The sequence below is a fragment of the Balearica regulorum genome, chromosome 1 (genome assembly GCF_011004875.1).
Source record: "Balearica regulorum gibbericeps isolate bBalReg1 chromosome 1, bBalReg1.pri, whole genome shotgun sequence".
Taxonomy (NCBI): Eukaryota; Metazoa; Chordata; class Aves; order Gruiformes; family Gruidae; genus Balearica; species Balearica regulorum.
In genome coordinates, this window is record NC_046184.1 from 197,215,844 (window position 1) to 197,238,019 (window position 22,176).

At 37.1% G+C, this 22,176-nt stretch overlaps 1 protein-coding gene across 2 annotated transcripts in view; it reads right to left on the reverse strand.

Moving 5' to 3' along the window:
• Positions 1–4,255: 4,255 nt before the first annotated feature.
• NUP58 (nucleoporin 58) overlaps positions 4,256–22,176 on the reverse strand; it is a 38,066-nt gene continuing 20,145 nt past the window's right edge. For both annotated transcript variants that reach the window (XM_075742148.1, XM_075742149.1), the window contains exons 13-16: positions 20,581–20,782; positions 14,631–14,729; positions 11,685–11,780; positions 4,256–6,332 (exon numbers count right to left, since the gene is read on the reverse strand). In XM_075742148.1, the coding sequence (XP_075598263.1) occupies positions 6,163–6,332; positions 11,685–11,780; positions 14,631–14,729; positions 20,581–20,782 (567 nt within the window). In that variant the 3' untranslated portion in view covers positions 4,256–6,162. The remainder of the gene's footprint in view (positions 6,333–11,684; positions 11,781–14,630; positions 14,730–20,580; positions 20,783–22,176) is intronic.

The window sequence follows — 22,176 nt, forward strand, 5'->3', positions numbered from 1 at the left end:
GACACAGCCTCTCTGCAGTTCCAGCCCCTTCTGCACATCAGAGATGTGCAGAAGTGTTACTATTGGAGGTTGCTGTTGCCGCTGACAGAGCATTACCATGCCCAAAGCCAACATAAACAATGTTAAAAGCCTTCCCTGTTTACTCTCAGAGCAGAGCTCAGCATCAACTTCACTTCGCTACTGTGGGATCAAGTAGGAGCTTTGCCCTAGTGGGCTGTACTGCGTAAGCTCAGCTAATGGCCAAAGCAGGTCTCGCCCTCCCTGGGGATAAAGCTTGCTTCTGGTTTGGCTGCCAGAGGTATGCAAACACCTGCCTGCTCGTTGAAAGCTGTTCTTGCTACCATGGGGGTAAGCAACAGCTATGTTAGCTGCAGGAAGCTCCTTCAGGTAGCCACCAGTTTCCTCAGCAGCCAAAATAAAAGGCAGAAGGAAAAAGACAACCATTTCTATTTGAAATGGATGTAACGTGCATTGCTAGGACTCATTTCCATGGCACAAAAGCTAGCATGTTCCTTTTGCTATCACTTCTGTTGGTTCGCTTTGCCCAGCTTGATGCCAGATCAGAACCACCATCGCTGCCTTCAGCCTTGCTGTGAAGGATAAAGGAGGCAACATGCTGGAGAGCTGTGCCAAGCACAGCTGCACAAAACGAAGATGACATGCTGGTGAGATACAGATATGCTCACCATCACTGCTCTACCCATCTCCAGCAGAGATGGAGATGTGTCCCCAAGCTGCTAAGGACTGGGGCAGTGCTGGCCTGACTGCTCACTGCCATTTCAGCTCATCCATTTTGAAAGATGGACTTCTTTTTTAGTAAGGACTCCTGTACTTTACCTCATCCTGGATAGAACAACAGCAAAAGTGTTTATGCCCCCAGGTTCGATTCCTTTATGTATGCGTTGATAAAGAAATAAAGGTGGTCCAAACAGCCAAGAAATGCTAACATGGTTAACAGGATTAGGGAGTTTTGGTGGGATTTTTCAGTTTAGAGTAGCTTCTACTTTGGTACCTAACCACAGATTTAATAGATCAGCTTTAGCTACCCAACCGTACATCGTTTGTGTGTATTTTTTCCCCCACGGTTTCACCCACCTGAAAGTTTACTGAAGCTGCCCATCACAATTTTTTCCCCCAGGAGAACTTATCCACTTCTCTTATTAAGAGTATATGGTATTTTTCAGAATTTCAAGTTTCATATAATAAATAGTTTGATTTTGAATATTTGTCAAGTCTGTGTTTCTTTCCCTTTTTACTACACCGTAATGTCTGATCAAAACCTCATCATTCTAGCTTGCTTTTGTGACTGGGATCATCGCCTCTGACGCATATCCTGTTACCACAACGTGCCACATTAAATATACCACAACGTGCCACATTAAATACACAGGGCCAGCAAGGAACTTCTTGCCTGGGAGGTATATACCAGCCTCTAATCAGAATCGGATTTTGGTAGCAATTACATGACGTTCTAGAAAGCTCCTGTTCTGCTGCTGCCCAAGCACACGCCGTAGAGTGACACCTGCGTCAAAGAGGGGGAAAAAAAGAGAGAAGTCCATCAGTTTGTGACATATTAGTTGAACAAACAATTAAAATATCTTTCACCTGCTTGGCTATTGGCCAGTTTAGGACAAGAGTATGTATTCCAAGTTTTCCATGCAATGTTCAGCAGAATTAACTTGATATCCTGGTAGGGGTAGATCTACAGCCCAATACAAATAAAATCAATCCAAAAGCTTTTCTAGAAGTTTGCAGAAGTTTCTAAACTTAATCATAACCTGTTCAAAATCAACTAGAACTGCCTTCTAACAGGTGAAAAAACAAAAACATTCTTTGGAAAAGTCATTAGAGGTAAAGTTAACACACAGCATACTCACCTCTTCATGTGGTGCTTCAACTGCAGCGATGGGCTATAAAGATTAAATTCCAGAGGCTGAGTAAAAAAGCATTAGGTAATAAACCTCATAACAGGACTCAAATGAGTCAGAAGGGTCATTCAAATATTGAGGAAGTTTAGCAAAATCCTACTACCTTAAAGAAAGTTTGACAACTATGCCTGGAAGGGCTTGTAGCAGCAGTAAGTAACTAGCAGCCCCCTGCCAGGCGGTGAAAGCAGCATTCTCCAACAGAGATACTGGAATTCTGATGGGGATCCCTTCATTTTTTATTTTTTATTCCTTTGGTTATGGAGTTACTTTTTAATTTCTTCCTCCATAAGTAAAAACGTCACCCACCTAGAAAATTAAACTGCTACAATTATCTAATTCTACCTACTAAACCCAACATTCAACCAATACAAAACAAATTCAGTTTTTTGGGACTAAAAAACCACCAGCATATAAATATTCAACATTGAATTCAGAAGAAACAATCCCAAACAGGTCCCGTTCACAGTAGGAAGCGTTATGCTCTACATCCCGTCACCTCTCCCCACACTCCTCCCCCTCACCACCTCCATCCTCCTTTTAAGCAACCTACCTGGCCAGCTGGGTGGGACACCACGAGTTGTACCTGGGTTGAAGCTCCATGGTTGCTGCCGCAGCAGGTAACCGCTGCCTCCCAGAGCGGCTGCGGGCACCAACTCGGTGTCGCTCCCCTCCCCAAACCCAGCTGCTGATTTTCATGAGAACTTGTACAAATCTACTACTGTGATACTTCAACCGTCCATCAGTGTCCGGAGATAACAGCCACATGGCCAAAAGGTACTTAATGAGAGGGAACTAGCCTGGCAGCACAATCCCCGTAATTAGTCCAAAACTTGTATAATTTATTGCTGGAATTTTTTGCGCACAGCCAGTTTTTTGTTCATATAAACTTGAATTCAGGAGTTTTAGGGAAACAAACTTTTATAGAGCATAAAGCTCTACAGTACAGATGGATTCTTCTGTACAGTTACTCTTAATTTCTCACTAACAACGTACAAGTTTCTTCCTTCCAGATCTGCTGCTGAAACATGCCAGGTATTAGAACCAGTAACAGGTAAGAGCTGACATGACTGACTCTGGATTATTTCTACCATTAACATCAGGACTGGGGAAAAAAATAAATACAAAAAACAAAACTCAGAAATATCACTGATCTCTAAGAGGGGAAAAAAGGCCACTAAATCTGTTATCTCTAAACTTTATTTTCATTTTTTAAATTATGCTATAAAAGCAGTCAAGGTTCAAAATGGAGTTACATTATCAATATGTAGATGGAGGGGGGTATAACTAGATTTGGATTTCACGCCTGTGGTGAGGAAAACGCATACATTCAATCCAACTCCACCTTATTTCAACCTCCGCCCTTCCAATCTGCAAGAAAGCAGTCAGTGTGGCAGGATCTAACTAGCCAGCTCGTCAGGAACAGACACAAATGTCGGCATACAGTTTTGAGATGCTGGAACAGGAAGAGGTTCAGGGAACAAGCAACCCGAGGCGTAACGCGGTCCTACCTCCTGCTACATTCATTGCAGGGAAAACAGTGGGGAAAGAAAAGTTATTTCTAGTAAAAGAGAGAGGTCACAAATAAGTTTACACCACAGCTGTACAACCACGTACAAGCCAAGAGAGAAGCACATCCTACATATGTGACTTCAACCTTCCTCTGGCACGTATTTTTCTTTCTTTACAAAACAAATAGCACAGACTTGATTTCATTTAATGGTGTTTAAGTACAGGTCACCTTCTTAATCTGCCACACCTTGAATGCGCTTGTATTTTGCACTCTAATTATATTACATGTTTTTAAATTGGAAAAAAAATAATTTGAAACAGCTTATACAATGCTGATCCTTGAAAATCATGGCTAAATTCAACCACCCAAGTGATATTCTGGGAATATCATTCTTTCAAATCCCATTTTACTTTAGTTTGTACTCCAACATGTGATTATTCTATTACATAATCACTTTTTCACTTAGGCTAAATTAAAGACATAAATGTTGTCTTAATGTGAAAAGAAACAGAACAGGGGTGCCCAGGAGGCTCAGACTGCTTTCGAATTTACAAAGCCATACCTAGTGCTGTGCTACATGACAGCACAATCCAGATTTATATAGCGCACTGTGAAGAGATTCTAGACAAACCCACAATACGACACCTCCCTTCACCCCCCTACTTTCAATCCAGAGATCAAGGCCCTAACGTCAGCAAGAACAATTTTGCACTATATAAATTCTAGGAAAAACCATTCTACATATGAGTCGATGACATTTTGGTTTCTCTTATAACACAGGAGAACAACAGGAAATGATCTTTCAAATAGGCAAGTATGTATTACAAGGATCACAGCATTATTGTTTTATTGTTTACACAATGGTCAGTTGCACATATGGACAAAACGGTACACATTTAGAATTAGTTTCACAAATTAATACATTACACAAGAGTCCAGTGGTTTAACATATTAACTATTAAAAAAAGCAATAACAAAGGAATACAAACATTACAATTTCGACTGCAGCCCAATAAAAGTTTAAAAAAAGGTTGAAATCAAAATAAATTGTAAGCTTTATTTTTCAGAGACATAAAAAACCACATCATATCCCTTCCTAAGAGACTGTTCACAAAGATGCAATAACATACAAGTACAAAAGTGAAGAACTCTGTGCTCAGTTTCCCTTAATTTTATCAGATCAAGTGACAAACTGAACATTTGTCGAAGAGCAATCACTGCTGAATGCAGACATTTCCAAAACATACAAAATGGTAAGAACACTTTAACAATAGAAAGCAAATGACCTGGTACTAGAAAAATCTTATGCACTGCAACTGTCTTAGAAAAAAAGGTGCTTTTGTGAAAGTGATTGTGAATATTCATTTGATGCATGTTATATACAAAACATCTACATAAAAAGCAACTCGGCTCCAAAGTTACATGTTCACACTTCAACCTGTATCTTTATCTGCAGAGATTAATTGACCTGTTATTTCCTCCTTAAGATGTTTTCTCAGCTATTTCTAGTGCACACCAGACCAGAGCTGCAGCACAACAAGCTATAATGTTGTAATACGCAAGATTCATAAACTGCTGTTGCAATAGCTTTAACCTTCAAATTACATCATTTTCCTCCTCCATTCTTTAGCAGCAACTTCTTGTACTATATCCCGTATTGAAAGCAGATACGCAACTCTTTTAAGTCAATGCTAGTAGCACTGATGAGAACCTAGTGAATCAACCCCATTTTGTAACAGCTAACTTGAGTTTTCATTAGAGTAGCACATCCTGTCTCCTCCAGTTGCAGTGAAAAGCTCATCCAGTCCAACAGTTCTCTGCTTGCACACAGATCTTGTGGCATCCTGACCTTTTAGCTGAAATCCTGCAACACCCTACTGTTCAGCTCAAGAGAAAAAAAAAACCAAACAAAACCAAACAGTTTGGGAACATTACCTACGAAATGTCTGTGTCAATCTCAGATTCTTCTTTAGAGTTGGCTGCTAAATGGTTCAAGAAAAAAGGTTTAAAAAAAAAAAACCCAGCTACTAACCACTATTTACCAAACTTTATGAAATAGTAAACATTGTATTTCAGCTGGTCTTAAACAACAAAATACAAGAAGCAATGATGACATAGCCCGGGACCCAGCATTTGAAACTCCTGGGAACATCAAGATATGGGACCACAGGGCAACATGGAGGAACAGCACACACAAAGAAAAGGAGACCTGTCTATGGGGCAAGGTTTGCACATCTGTATTTTATACACACATACACACAGATGTGCGCACTGTACTGTATATATTTACATCCATATACACAAAACCACCCTGAAGATTTAAAGGCCATATCCAGGAACAGAAGATATGAACTCTAGTATTTGTACTAGAATATATTTTATCTGTACAAAAAACAAATATGCATATATTCATATGGTATAAAGCTTATTAACAAAAAATATTCTGCTAACATTAGGTTAAATAGATGGTTTTACAAGATTCTTTATAATAATGCAGTATAGAACATTTCTAAAACTAGGGCCAAAAATAAAAATACATAAACGAGTTTCTATTCACAAGAAAATAGCTGTTCAATAGGATTTTATTTTGTATTTCAGATTAGGGAAAAGTAGCAAAATTTTTATAAATCTCCTGGGATGCAATTTAATTAATGCATCAATCTAGAAAAATAGACTTTTCAGATGAACAAAGTTGATTCACTTCCCCTTCCCTAAAAGGGACACCTATCTTTTCCCTCGCTTGTTTCCAGCTGGAGGTTTCTTTAGCTGAAGAAGTTGCCCTCCTGTCCCAAAGCCTGCAGATGCAGGATTAGACACCCCGAATGTCAGGCCAGCTGATGCTGTGATGCCGGGATTGCTGAAGTTAAACCCAGATGTAGTCGAGCTGCCAAAGCCTTATGAGGGAGGGAAAAATATTTTAAAACATAAGTTACATCAGATCACAAGTTTGTTCTCCTTGGAGTTATGAACACCAGCCACTTTGTTACCAATATCTGTGATACTTTATACTAACACAGATTTACAACAGTATGGCACATTGCTAACACACTTGGACTTGCTATGACAACTCGGGTATTACAGCACTAACAGTCTACCTCAGTGATTCTAAACAATTCTATCCTAAATCACAAGTCTATTATACCCTTAGCCATACAACACTAGCACCCAAAAGCCCCACTGAAATTGTACAATAGAACCACCATAACTCCTCAAGTTCTCGGTCTAAATACGTAACGCATACGTAGGGCGGGGAGAAGGCAGAAGTACAATGCAGACCACGGCCCGCTCACTTCACTCGCAGCAGGTAAGTGGCAAAGCTGGGGTCGGAGCTCCCAGCCTTGCGCCCTGTGCCCCGGCTACCTTTGCCTGTCTTTGGAACGTATGGGGCACAGACCATGTCTTAAATGAGACGTGGAAAAGACACAAAATCTTTGTCAAATTTGTGGTATTTAAAGCCACCCTTTATGACTTAAACCAAAAAGCAGCACTGAAAACAAAGCTTGGGGAAAACTGAATGACTAGGTGAGTGAATTTTGCTATTTTAACTCCTCCACCCTCTTCTATAAACATAAACAAATTGAACATTTGGTTCAGCTATAAAATAAGATCAGCTGAAGAAAATCTGCCTGTGGTTTTCAGCAACAGTAACACCAACTTGTTATACTTTCTTTGTGAATGTGTATCAGTTATGCACAACCTACTTGGATAATAATTGAAACTATTAGAGAATATTAGAAGTTTCTCAATTGTTAGTTAATAAGAAGCAGAACTTCATAACTCTGCCTTTTGTTCTCTTAGGAAACCAGTCATACAAAATAACAAGCATGACATGAGCAAGTTAAGATTTTAACAGATCGTTTCATAGAAATTGCACATGGAAGCCTGTAAACAATTAAAATATTAAGAAAAAATGGGACTGGTTAACAAGCAGAAAGGGGTATAATCTCAATACGCATTACTTAGCATAGTTTTGTCAGTTCTCAAGTAGAGAGTTAAAGCAATCCTTTGGTCACATCAGTATCTTCAACTCAATGCCTAAATCTCTTTAAAGCACAAAAATAAAACCCCAACTGGTTGTCTCATCAGAATCCCAAAGTCGCTCTCACAAGCCTGATGTCTTCTGTTCTCTCACTTGTTACTGACACTTTGGATCAAGACCTACTCCAAAACATAACGTGAAACTCCTCCTCCTGAAATGTCTGGACCTGGGTTATACCCTGCAACACCTTATCAAGAAAATCCCCCATTATCTACCTTCCAGTAGCTGTAGTCCTTCATTCCATGTGCAGTTGCATGTGCACAACTCACTGTCAATGTAACGAGTGTGTAGACCTAGAGTGTGACTAATGACATTGCTCATTTGGGTCTTGTCTAAGTTTTGTGGACTAATTTGAGTATCATCTGAGGATCTAAGGGGTGGAGCAGATGAAACTATTCCACCTTCTCCCTGCTAACTCTGAATCCAAAATAAGATTTTTAGAAGAATAAACTCGTTCTTCATCAGGGAATCTCATGAACGAAAAAAAACCATAACCAAAACACCTTTAGTAACTCAAACTGTTCTTGGTAAGTTACCCTTTTACTTTCAGTATGTATCTGAGATAACAGGTAAGCATTGCCTCTTATAGAAAAGATCATGAATGCCATTCATAATAAAGCCATATGTGATCTATAGTGTCAGGAGTTCTGTAGGCAAGGGTAAAGCATTCATTAATTACCTCCACCTAGCTGTTTCTAGATGCAGGGATTATTTTGTAGTGTGCAGGGAAGGCAGACTGAGCTTTATTTATATAATGCTAGAATAAGAAAGAGATGCATAAACTGTGTGATAGAAGACTTAGAACATGCTTGCTTGTTTAGCTATTGCCTGGAAAGTAATAGCTATTATGTTAGAAGTACCATTTAGGACAGGCACAAAAGTGTAGAAAGGCAGAAGGGAAATTCATCTAAATGGCTTTGTCCCATCATGGCAGCATACCAAGGCCATGGTATGAAGTTCTTCCCTTAAAAGTAAACCATACTCTAAAACAGAATACTCAAATGAAAAATCTTCAGGTAAAAAAACCGTAAGGTATACATTCAGTCTTATTCCTGTTGCAAGGAATCAGTCACAGCACAGCTCAGTTCTAGAGGTAAGAGTCAAAGTCTTGAATCACAGCTACAATGTGATCAACAATTTCTTTGTTGAAATTAGTATTATTTACAGGTAAATAATCATTTTCAGGAAGTAAATGACAAGCTGCCCTTCGAAGGCATAGACTTAGCATGTCCCTGAAGAACCTCAGAGTACACTTTATTCATTAGGCTTTTGCATCTCTGCTTCAGTCAGCCCTTCAGATAGGTAAGCCAACTGTGAGATACACACCATAACCGTATTGAAGACTACAGGGATAAACACTGGTTTAGTAGATCTCAAAGGCAATCTATTCCCTCCCTCAATCCACATACCACAATATCAAAGAGGATTTCCAGCACAACTTTGATTTACTATAGTCTCTGTATCTAAAAGCTGCTCAAAGTTAGACCAGTATTATAGTCAGGTCCATTTTTCAGCAGTATGTCCAGCCATGGTCCCACTTGATTGTCTCTTATCCTGTGTACTGAGGCTCCTATTCTTCAATAAAAAGAAGTCTCTAACACAAATTCTCAACTCAGCTCTTCAAAGCCTATGTAGCACCTCAGTTTTCACAAAAATAGTGTGTGTGTACACAGCCCCCTTCCCTTAACTTTGTATCTATAAACTCAATGGTGAGTCTCAATGCTCTTTACACCATCCCACTCACATCAGCCTTTTCAATTGCCATCAAATGAGTAACAGTAGGAATTATCTGCGACCTGATTTGGAGTCAGCTTTCCACAGCATCTGAGACACTTGTTCCATCTCATAATTGTGTATGCTAAAGGAATTGAGAGAAGACAGCAGTTGCTCTGCTTTTCATCTGCTAACACAGTAGACACAACAACTGCTCCTGGATTAAGCCCAATTTACTATTTGAAGACACTCAAGTACTTCTAGAGGACTCAATTTTCAAACAAACTCAAATTGAGAAGAGCAGTAATACTACTGCATTTTCAAATCTTTTAAAACAATTAAATTAACTCATAACTTAGAAACATTTGACAGAAGCAATTTGGGGGATCTATAATTTTCATTCTAAAGTAAGAACAAACTGATGGAAAATATGTGGAGACGACCCAGGGCATTATCTAAGTAGCCTAGAAGGACAGGGTGACAGAACACTCACTGGACGTTAGTTTGGGAAAATACTTAAGCACTCCCATCTAAACACAAGCAGTAACAACAGTATATCCCATATTCACCCCCATTTTCCTAGCTTCTTCAAAAGAAAAAGATTCAGAAACAAGATACAACTATCATACAATAATATAAACCAGAATATTGTTTCAGGATTCTGTGTGTGTTATCTAAGCAACAGGACACATTAAAATACTGCCCCCACCCCCCCATAACCTGGCTACCTCAGGCATCATTCAAACCCATCAATAAAATTACACTAAAGATCATATGCAACCCAGAAGCTGTACAGCATAGGATTTTGGATATAAAAGGTAAAAATTAATGTGCTTCTAGGCTACCAAATTTTTACGGAGATTTCTATTCCATAATCCCAGTCTAGATCAGGATTTCATGACCACTTTATTTTATAAGCACAAAATGACAGGAATTGCATTTAATCTTTTATATTCCTGGTTACCACTTTCTATAGCTGAGACTCTTGAGATAAATGAAAACAATCTTCATTTGACTGGGTCCAACTCCCTCACTGCTAAAGAGAGACTGGGGGCACTGCCACCACGACAAAGCCTTGTTTGAGGCATACAGCAAAATGACATCTAAATTAGCTATGTTGGTTGTGTGCAGAGACAAGACAGATTTGCTACTTACTTTGGTTTGATACCTCATTAGTAGTGGACAAGTGATCCATACAACTACTTTTCTAATTATAAAACTAAATTATGTATTTTGTAACAGCAGCTTGAAATGCTGCAATACTACTTATATAAATGTTGATATAGGTAGTTTAATATAGGCTCAGGAAAAATAAGCTAAAACATAAAAATGTAAGCAGTGTCAGTTTTGTACTTTCTGATATTAAAAACTAAGCAAAAGAAGGTTGATGCTTAGACACTGCATATTGTAAAGTCAGAGATGCTCTGTGAAGAATTTACCGGGGTGTTACACATTCATGAATGTTACACAGCCAGTTTAGTGACCTATTCCCACCTTATAATACAAAGTTTAAGGTACTTTACAGGCAGCATAACCCATCACTAATCAAGGAAAAAACAAAAACAAAATGAGAAGGATGGCAACTAACAAGATGTTGGTCCAAGCTAATGTACTGGGCACTTACTACCAGCCACTTGGTATGTTTGTATTAACAGCAGTTAAAAAACCATTTAGCTTTTAAGAAAAGAAACACGCTACCAAAAACCAATCCCAGGAGACATGATACTCCTTCAATCTGTCATTGAAGAAAGACTGTAAGACAGACTATAGTAAATTACTTGCCTCAAAACCAAACTCCTATTTAAAAAGTAAATAGGGATACAAGCTATAGAAGTGACTAAGATTTCCGACATCTGAGTTAAGAACCAATTGCATCCATACCTTCATTTTCTCACCACCAGCAAAATTAAACAAAAAAGTGAAATGAATACTGAGTAGTTCAATTGCCACAGAAATGTTTTCAAAGTAGTGACACAATGAATTATGGACATATACCAAGACACAATACCTTCAAATAGAAAGGATAAGCAGATAAAGTTTTAATGAAACCTTCTGGGTTTCTAAAAATAATTTTAACTTTACTTGTAAATACAGGAAGTCAAATTACTGGTATATTTGTCACAAACGTATACACTAATTTCAACAGCTCAGGAACCGTATAGCCTATGCATTCAGTAGTAAACGCATTTCTGTGCCTCAGACTGCATCTGATGCACTCTGGATGCACCTTACCTCCTGCTTCCACTCCTAATTAGACAGACACCATCAAACAGAAAACATCAATGCTCACTCAACACTGTCTACCTAGGAGACCTTTAACAGAACCTAAAAACTTCTCTGAAAATGGGTATTTAGAAGTAAATAGTTACTTTAATGGTTACATACCCATGCAACTTCTAAGTACATTTGTTTCAGTAGCTTTCTTTGAGTGCAGCAGTTTGGTTATAAAACTTTTGCTTTAAGATAAACATGAATTCAAGAGAAACAAACCAACCTGCACTTAGACTTCCTGATGGTTTACTTGTAGTTCCAAACCCAAATGATGATGCTCCTGTGGCACTACTTCCAAAGGCAGAGCTACTTCCAAATCCTAGTAGAATAATAGTAAAGACATACAACAAAAAAATTACAGACAGAGCAATTAAAGACACATAGGTTTTGGGCAAGTATTCTAAACCCAAACATAATTCTAAACATTACTTGATAAACAAATATTCCTAAAATTATTGCCTTAAGAGTATTTTATTCTCAACACTGCATTGTGTTAAGAAAACAGTGCAAACAGAAAAGCATTGGAGAAAAATATTTCCTTCAAAATACAAAACTGAGTAAAGGAAAAAGCTATAAAAACAGGTGAAGTAAACTATCAGAGTTTACAAAATGGCTATTGAATTGCTGTTAAATTGGTAAGGAAATGGCAACCAAATAGGCCAAAACCAAGAAAATTCAGACACAAATTATATGACTTCTATTCCAGAAAGCCACAATCTTCATCTACAACTCTAAAAAAAAAAATCTCTATACTTAAGACAGAGTAAACATTTTCTTCAGGTTACATTTGGCTTATTTTAAAGTCATCATCCCCCCAAGTTATTGGGGATCAGCTTTATCTAGGAAACCACAAAATAGGTTAAATACAAAATAGAAACAGAATTTCACAATATTTAATGAGGAAAAAATCATATAAAGGGCAGCTATAAACATATAGCTGCAATAAAACTCATTCTATTAGTTTTGTAATTGACATTTATAATTTCATAATATAAATATTTCAAAATTTCAAATTGTGTTATTAATATGAGATCACTTCAAAGGAAAAAGTAAGTTGATATTTGCAGTGTGAGACAGAGGCCAGACAAAAGAAACACCAAGAGAAATAACTCAGAGTTAACTCTCTGATTTTGGCTGTCTCAAGAGGTTTTCAAAAAAACAGAACAGTATTTGTATTTGAGGAAATTCTGCCCCCATCTTAAGTTTCAAGTGTCAGGGAAAATACTTGTATTTTACTGCAAATTGAACCTTTATCATTCCTTTAGAGAAATAATTTTTACGTTTTAAAACTGATGATTGAACACTATCTGAAGCACTGTTCTCTAGTCTCCTGCAATTTTTAAATCAAAGAAGAGTTTTAAGGGTATATAATGGCAATTATCATTTGAATGTAAGATAGGGCAAAAGTATATCATGTAAATGAACTATCTGGTTTGAAATGAATTACCAATGGTCACGCAAGATGTCTGAAAATATTTAATGAAGCATAGGATCTATACGCTACATCTCATATACTTAAATGCAAAAGCCTCCATGTTTATCACTGACAAAATTCACAGCATATTTATCATGGAAAGAGAGCAAATTTCCCCAATTAAAATGATGTTTCAAGAGTATACATTAAAAATTGTCCTGCTAAAAAAAACCCCAAACCCTTAAGTATTCATTCTGTTAGTTTGTTTCCAAGAGCAAAATATCCTGCAGGTGTGCATCTATTCCTTTATTCTTCTACACTTGCTTCTATCAGATAGGCTGCTCAATTTGTCAAAAGATGAAAATTTTGCAAATCAATACAGAACAGATAAAATGCAAGCAAATGCCTTCCTAGCAGAGAAGTAGCAAAAAAAAGAGAATACAAGTTAGGCCTCTACGACAAAACTGGCAGTTCTCCATAAACTTAAAAGAAAGTGTTCTTTAATCTACATTGGTAAGATTGGTGAACATGTATAAATCTTTAGTCTACAACCTCTTTGGTTGAAAAGGAAGAATTCCATGGGGTTTGTTTTGTAAGGCATTTAAAACATTGAGGGAATGATCTGGCAATTCAGAAGTACTTTCCTTGTAGCCCACTATTCTCGGTTATTTTTCCTGTTTAGGTGTACAGACTTTCTTTTATCTGAAAAAACTTAGGACATTGGTAGATTTAAAGCTAGTTTCAAGATGATCATTAAAGGTGAAAGTGATATAACATTCAAGTACATCTTTCCAATACCAAGTGATGTTTAATTATTTTAAATACATTACAACATTGATTCACATGTTAGACTCAAAGAGGCAAAATGTAAGGATGTGGACTGATGCTGGAGAGAGGATGTAACAAGAAAAACCACAAGACGTTATTTTTGTGCTCAGCAGATGTAACAATTTTCTTTGCAGATGTCATACAAAAGCTTCAGAGGACACTACTGTCTTTTGACTTGCACTGCAGAAACCCCTGACCTATACAGATAGGAAGTTTACATGCACATTAGATTCTACTACTTCTACTACTGAGAATTCATTGTATTTAAATGAAAAGGTCTACATGAATTTTACAATTTTATTGCCACCTACTCTTTCAGTCACGTGTCCTCTTGGAATATATTCCCCACCAGCACTATTAACATTTCGATAAGGATTTTTCCCCTCACTTTCAAATGTTGCTTTTTCAGCTTGAGGAGGGATTTTTTTTCTTCCACCTCAGAACTGAGGGACAGAGCGACAGCTAAAGCAAGTATGTTTCACCAAGCAGGATCCCAGAACTGTAGTAATGTTTTAGCATTTATTCTTATCTTAATCCAAGCAGAAAGGGGTACCTATAGTTAACAGTTGTACATACAGATGAAAAACCTCCATGGATTAGCTACAGCATGATCCAACATCTTGGATACCTAACTTTCACATATGTAAAATTAAGTCAAGTTGTAGTTATAAAAGGATGTACTTCCCTAGCTTTAAGAACAGAACTTCCATGTGATTACTTCATCTAGGGTTTTCACTACAATGGCTTATTAGCCTTAGTATTAGCAACGCCTTCTGCAAGGCATGAAGAAGCTCGGAAAGCACAGACTGCCAAATTGTAAGGTCTTTCCCTGAAACAGATCATTCTCTTAGTGGAGTTAAAGGTTTGCAAGAGATTCAGATGTGCGGTATAATAATTCAATGAAAGGTTAGAAAAGTTAAAGTGTACCTCCAAGGCTTGAAGAACCTAAGCCACTTGATTGCAAGCCAGTGCCAATACCTGAGCCGAATGGCGTTCCAAAACTAACTCCCAGAGATGGCTGTGGCCCTGGTATAAAAAAAATGAGAACAAACTTGCCTTACTCTTTCATAGTAAAGAGGTCCTTTATTTATATATTCAAGTATTTGATAACGTGAACATCATTGCTTTCAATAAATCCCATAAAGATCCCAAGCTTTACCTCAAAGTGTCTGCCTCTATGTCCACCTGGTAAAACCACTAATTGTAATAAGGTGAAACTAGTCAAACTTAACATAACAATATCATTTAGTATTTTTAAAAGTTAACCAGTCTCACCTTAAGCTTTAACACATTATTCAAAACCTTGAGAGAACTCATAGGTAACATTTTGCCACCTGTATTCATGGAATCAGAATAAGGGAAAACCTTCAAATTAAAAACATAAGAACTGACACTAACGTAACTGAAACTATATTACCAAAAGTTAATTTCTTTAATAAATAGGAACCTTCAAAGCTACTCAAGCATTCCATCCAAATTTAAACAGAACACTAAGATAAAAAACAAGACAATGACTTTATTTTATTAAATTTATTGTTCATTTTTAAGCAAGTCAATTACACAGTAACATGACAATTCAATTCTTTTCCACACAAGTAATAACTGAGTTCTGTTAAGCTCTGCTACATAACACCATTCAATAAGGTAAACTAGTCAAACCACCTGTTTAAATAAACATTTACAAAGGCACAGTTCTGTGTACCTTAATGAACTAGATACATTCAAAATTTCAGAGTCAGAGTTTCTCCCATAATTAAAAAAGTTGACAGTACTTTCCCTGCATATTCACACTAAGATGCAGGACTGTCAAAAAACATTTTCAGTCTGACAAGATGAAATTTACAGCCTCAGTTCCTTTTTTTTTTTTTAACCTTGGGGAATAAAGAATCAACTTGCTAGCCCATTACTAACACATTTTAAAATAATTAATTCTGATAAATAATTAATATATTTTGACAGTTTTCACAGTACAATCTTATATTCCTGTCTTTCAAACAGTTTTCAGTGCACTAGTTAAAAAGTTTAACCATTGAAGATAAAAATACAGTGCCAAACTCTTAATCCACAGATATTCACGCCTTTCCTCAAGACAGCCTTCTCCATATCTGAACATACTTTACATACTGTATCTGTGAAAGTGACCATTTATTCAAGAATTACTATAAAGCTCAGATGATTTCAGTCTTTTCCTAATCCATTATCACATTTGGCCTTATTTTCATTCAAAATTTCTTCCTTTGTACTACAAAGTTTCCTGTTACTAATGTTTATCTAGAGTTTTAAAATGTAAATATTTCAAGCTTTTAGAGTCATTTCAGTATTTGAAGATTTAAATGGAAAATCATTTTGAATCAAGTGAAAGGCACTGTATATTGAAAAGTAGCATTTTTGCTAGGAACACAAAATTCTTAGGTGATCCAAGCTGAATGACATCTGTATACTCAAAGTAGTGTTAAACTAAATTTTAAGGACAACTAAGTTGTTAGCTTTTAGTCTCTGCTTAGCAGGGAATAGTTGGGAAACCCAAGCTATTTTTTCCACTAAAAAAAGTATATCAGATGTTGTAATTACAAATTGTCACATAAATTCCAAACTAAACTTGTTTACATCCAGTTTAAATACTGATACATCTACCTAGCAACTCTTTAAAAATAAGAGTAAAATTGTTATCAATAAAAAGAAACAAAAAACCCTACACAAGTCAGTTAATCATCTAATAAACTAAAAGAACAACCCAAAAACACATATCCAGTTCTCTCTCAAGTGCACAGGTTTCCATCTCAGTAGGAGGCACTGTTAGTGGAAGACCTTAAACCAAAACACTACAGTCCTCCAGGCCAAGCTTTTCACCAAATGCAACATGCTTTTTAGAGCCAGTAAAAAAACGTTATTCTAAAATGCCTCAGATTATATAAAACAGGATCTTATGCCTTAGGCTAACAAGCTTTTCATTGAGCAACAGCATATGATATTTGTTGTTTTTGTACCATAATGTTCTAAAGGCATCATCACTATTTATAGTTCTTATAAGTAAGCATAATTTTCAATAGCAAAAAATTTGTAATAAAGATTCTTCGATGCCAAAAGTACTAGCAAAAAATTGGCACTTCTGGCTATTATAGGTATGAGACAAATTCTTTATAATAAGTATTAACATTTGAAAACTTGATATATTTGCCCTGTAGAGCATTGCAGTTTAATAAATAGGACCCACTACAGAGAGTGCAGACAGGTCAGCCAGACTTCAAGTGACATTCTGTAATTTTTTAAATCACAGTTGGTCCTAACAGTGAACAAATTTAGTGTCACAACTTAGATCTGATTCTGACAAAGCAATACACTGACTAATTTTAACCAAGGTTAATATTAAATTACACAATAAAAATTTTAAGTGCTGTAAAGATTTCAGCATCCTTTCTCATTAGCACTTCAACCTCATACTCAGTCAAGTCAAAACATAACAGAGCATGCTAATAGCTTCATAATGCTTTGACTAACTCTGCACTTCACCAGTTAAGGAGAGAGTAACTAATTTGGGGGGGTACTTTATTTTTTTACAGGAGGAAAAGTGAGCTTGAAGAAAAGCATTTCTTTAAGACAACTTAGTCTTACCAGAAAAACATCAGTTTCAGCCTCATGCATTTACAGCTCTTAGTTCACTAGGCTTTAATTTTCTTTAAGATCTTTTACTTTAGTCCCATCAATAATAATAGGTAGACTAGCCACCATCATTTTAACTTCCACACAGTTCAAGATTGCTCAGGGAAGGTGCAGGTGAGGCAGTGGTTAAAACTCTAGCTGCTACTGCACAAATGCATGACCAGCCTCACTGCTACCATTAAAGCTGTGCTCAGAGCAAGAGTGCTAAACCACGGAGAAAGGTTGTGTGCAGACAAGACTTCAGCATAATTTTAGTAACTCTAGCTTCAAAACTGCACAAAAATTGTGCTTTAACGTGCACACCACAGTCCTGGTGCCCTGATGGTCCATCCCAGGAGACTAGTGGAGTGCATCTTTGCTCCCTTTCCTCCATTTGGCCAGGATTCACTGGCTTGCTCTATTTCAACAGAAGCCAGACATGTCTTGGCATACAGAGCGAACATAGATAGGCTGCGTATGTACACCAGGAAATGGGTAAGCATTCCCTGATCCCACAGCTTAGATGTAGCTACTAAACCTTTGACTTCTCAACACAAATTTAAAATAAATAATTTATCTTTTTCAGAGAAAGAACAGCAACTAACTCTAATCTTATGAAATAGACTTAACCACGTAAACATCAAATTTTTTTAAAAAAGAGACTAACCATCATGATCCCTCAATACTAGCATACCATATATTAGATTTTAGTCAAATAACTTTGAAGCCCAGATTAATTTTCTTCTTTTATTCTTATCTTCAAGAACAGCAACAGCAGGTCAGGTATTACACAGACACCCCCTGCCCCCCTTTATATACAACTCATTTCATAGTCTTCTCTCTCGTAACCTTCTACCATCCCTCATCTATCCCACTCTTCAGGATCTAGACCTTGCAGAGAAATATGCATGAATTTAACTTCTAGCAGATAGTTTATCAAATTCATAATAACATAACACAAAGTTAAAACATGCAAACATTTGCAGTTTTACTGCAGCAAACGGCCATCTGAAAACTCAAACAAGTAAATGGAAATTAAGAGGAGATAGACTTTAAAGATTCCTGCAAAACTGAAAGAATAGGTTCTTTTCCTTTTCCACTAAGAGTAAGACAAAAAGTGGCAGCCTTAGTCTGAAGCTAAGAAATTTCAGGGAAGTTGTTGGGAAAAAGTCAAGCACTGAAATCAGTAATTTAGGGAAGCTGTGAAATTTTCCTTTCTAGCAAGCTTTTAAGACTTTATGATCTCTCTGGAAGAGTTCAGGCTTGACTAACCCTGCTTTTGAACTAGAGGAACAGAAAACATGACTTCATGTTCCATCTGACCTTATTTTCTAAGAGTTTTAAGTATTCTTAAAGTACCACTCAAAACATCAATCTGCCTCTATTGCTCCAGGTCCTCAAGTGAGTTGCATGGAGGGTAACAATATTCCAACTGGATAAGCAGTAAACAAATTGTTGTCTACTTTTGTTGGCATGTTTGACAAATTAATGGCTTTGCTCTATCTGCATCACTCTTGTAGCTGGCACATTTTTGGCTTTTGAAATACTCCGCCAAAACAACCAACCAAACCTCCCACCCCCCCGCCAAAACAACCTACGCACACACCCATTTGCTCCTTTCACTACAAAATACCTCAAGATGTAAAGTCACCTTACCTCAGGTGTGTTGTTACTCCTAAGAGAATATTCATGAAGTCATGCCATAAGTGGCATCAAGTTATTAGCAGTTTTATTCAATTTGGACTAGGAAGAGGAAGTTCAAATCCCTCACCCCAGTTCATGAAAATGCAGATATAACTTTAAATGTGACATCACAAGTATATGACTTTCATCGTAACTAATCCTGTACTGACTGTGGAGAGTATTTAAAACAAACGCGAGACAAGGAGAAAGATGAGGGGAGAGGGAGCTACTTTGGCATCATTAGGCTGCACAAGCCACACTTCCATTTGTACTAAAAACCCTGAAATATGACATTATCTCATGTTTTCTGTTTAAAACCAGACTATTTTGCAGATGTCACTTCAACAGAATTTCCATGGATTAACATAGTGGCAACAGGAAAACTGTGGCCTATGATTGAAATTTAGAAGAGAACTATTTCATAAGGACTTCATTTTTTGTTATGTTCAAAGTATTTTGGCATATTTATCTTTTAAACCCATCTCCTTGCTGTTTATAAGGGCCAGGGCTCAAAGTAAATTATATTTTCCTTTTATGGAGAAGGCAAGGACAGCCTAATAATTTGTCAAACTTAGGGTGGTTACTGTATAGGTCTCTAATTAAAACCATTCAAAATATGACTGCTGTTGTAAGACAAGAGAAGGAAAAGGTGCTAGTATGACTTTCAGTACACCTACAATAAACATTTTAGAAAATAAATGTTAGAATGAAGTTAACTATGCTTTTCATGATTTCCTGACATAGATACATATCCGTGTTCAAGTAAAATTAAAAGGATTTTACCTTATTCCTGTTAAATGATTAAATATTAATTTATTTCTCTACATTCAGGAACCCCTCTCCAAGAAGCACTGGTTAGCATAACAACGTCAACTAAGGTGCCTTAAATTATTTCCTTTGCCATATGTATCCATTCTTCACTAGCAGTGGGTCATGCATTTCCCGTTTTCGTCTTCCTCTTACACACATGCAGAACCACTGATCCGCTCTACTTTATCTAATATTTATTTGCGACAGCAGAATGGCCAGCAAAAACTGCTCCAGCATCATTCTGACAATGGAGTTGGCCAGGCATCTGTCGTCTTAGTCTACAGATGTTTGCTCCATTATCTTTCCTGTTCTACAGCATTTTTCATTTTACAGTTCCAAAGTGTAATAAGAATGCATTATTAATTGTACGTAAGAAAAAGGAAATATGTATTTAGATATTCTCTCCTCACTGATTTGAAATAATTTACTATAACCATACAATTCTGGAAAGAGGCTATGCTATGTGTATTCGGAGATGTTATTTAAGAGTGAAGACTCACATTCCAAGGGGTAAGTTAGAACAATACAGTAAATATCACTAATACAAGTAAATTCACAAGATTAAGTATCTGTTGTATAGTTATTGCTAAGTCTACCCTGCATTTTTCTATTGGCTATGTATCAGTAACTTCGCTCATCACAATGTTTAGATTTTGTCTAACACAAAGGAAGACTTCATAGAAAATTTTACACAAATTTACTATTGTCGTAACACTAATAATCTATAACTTGAATGCACTCAGACCTGTAGCAGGCTGTTGCTGCTGAGTAAGTGTTGCAGCCATCGCAACGGCTGCTGCATTTGGTATGTTGCTGAAAGGGGTCGGTCCAGTGGTAACACGTGGCGCACTCTGCCACTTCTTAGCTTCTGTTCGTCTTGCCTCAAACACATCCATGGCATCTCCCAGAAAGGTTTTCCTGTAGCCAAGGTATTGGTCTTTGAGCATCTGAAGGGGGTGGGGGGGAAGCCATTTTAGTTCATGTATTTGACATAAAACCGTAACTTAATAAGGAAAGAGACACCAAGTTATAAATAACACTTCGGAAAAAAAAAACCCCAACCAACCAGCAAAAAAACCATCCACAACAAAAAAGCCCCCCACAACCTGAAAAGATCTAGTCAGGCTATAAGCTGTTTTAACTGTTTTGCAGGAGCTACAGCCAGAACAGGTTCCTTCCTTAAATTCTGCAAAGCAGTCAAATGTAACAGACTACCATACTGAATGGTATCAAAATCTTTTCAAGTTGGTATAAATCAGCACAATTCCATTTGTATCATCGTACTAGCTGACTTGAGGCAAAATGCAACATCACTTGCTTCTAACATAACACACTCTTCTTCAGTTTTACCATTTCTGCATGGATTCTGCTTTTGCTCCCCTATCACCTTCACTAGCATTTATTTCGTTCCTTTGACTCTTACATTTCTTTCTTAGCACAAAGCTAGAGAAGCTACCAGAACTTTAGAATTCACTCGTTTCTGATATATTTCATCGGCAATGTAACGCAGTGCAAATGCAATCGATCATTCTGCTTTAAACTAACAAGTTGTCCAAATCTTTTGTCTTGTGTGCCCCCTCCCCTTGCCTATGCCCCTTCCCCCCTCAAAATCCCACCTTCTGTGGCAACATCTCGCTTGGCCTTTTCATCATGAGCCATTTCTATCTGTCACAGATGAGGGAGCTATGGATAGCTCAGGTAACATAAAAAGAATAAATGGCTTCAACTAAAGAACCAATAGAATGATTTCCATCTTCTAACAGCGAATCTTTAAGTGTGATAGATTTATTAAAACCAATGAACAGTAGGTTCAATTGAATTTTATGGAAGACATACTATGTCCTGTGTTCCTGGCTAAGGATATGCTTGTTTCAAAAAGGAGTTTACAGTCCAAAAATTCTGACTCAGGATTTGAACAGCTATAATCCTAAGTATCAGCAACACCAGGAAACACAAAAAGAATTACGTCATTATCACATCAGGAGTGCTATCTTTGGACAGAAGAGACATTCATAGAACTCTGCTGAGATTTAATACAATGCCATACCAACTGCCATAGGAATCAACAGAAATGCCATTAGACATTGTAGAGCAGTTCTTAAGGCTAATCTATGCAGAATGATTTAATTACATTCTCTACCTGAATTGTGCCCAAACACATTTTACTCTTCTCTGACATAAATATTTTTAACAGCTAGCCCTGTGCAAAAGATGTTTCAGGCCGTATTTTTCTACTTCAAACCTCTGAATCAAAGTATATGTGCAAACCAGAAAGCCTATTTCACACAAAGGAATGAATTGTGGTTGCAGGTCTGCCTTCACAAACTGTATCACAACCATC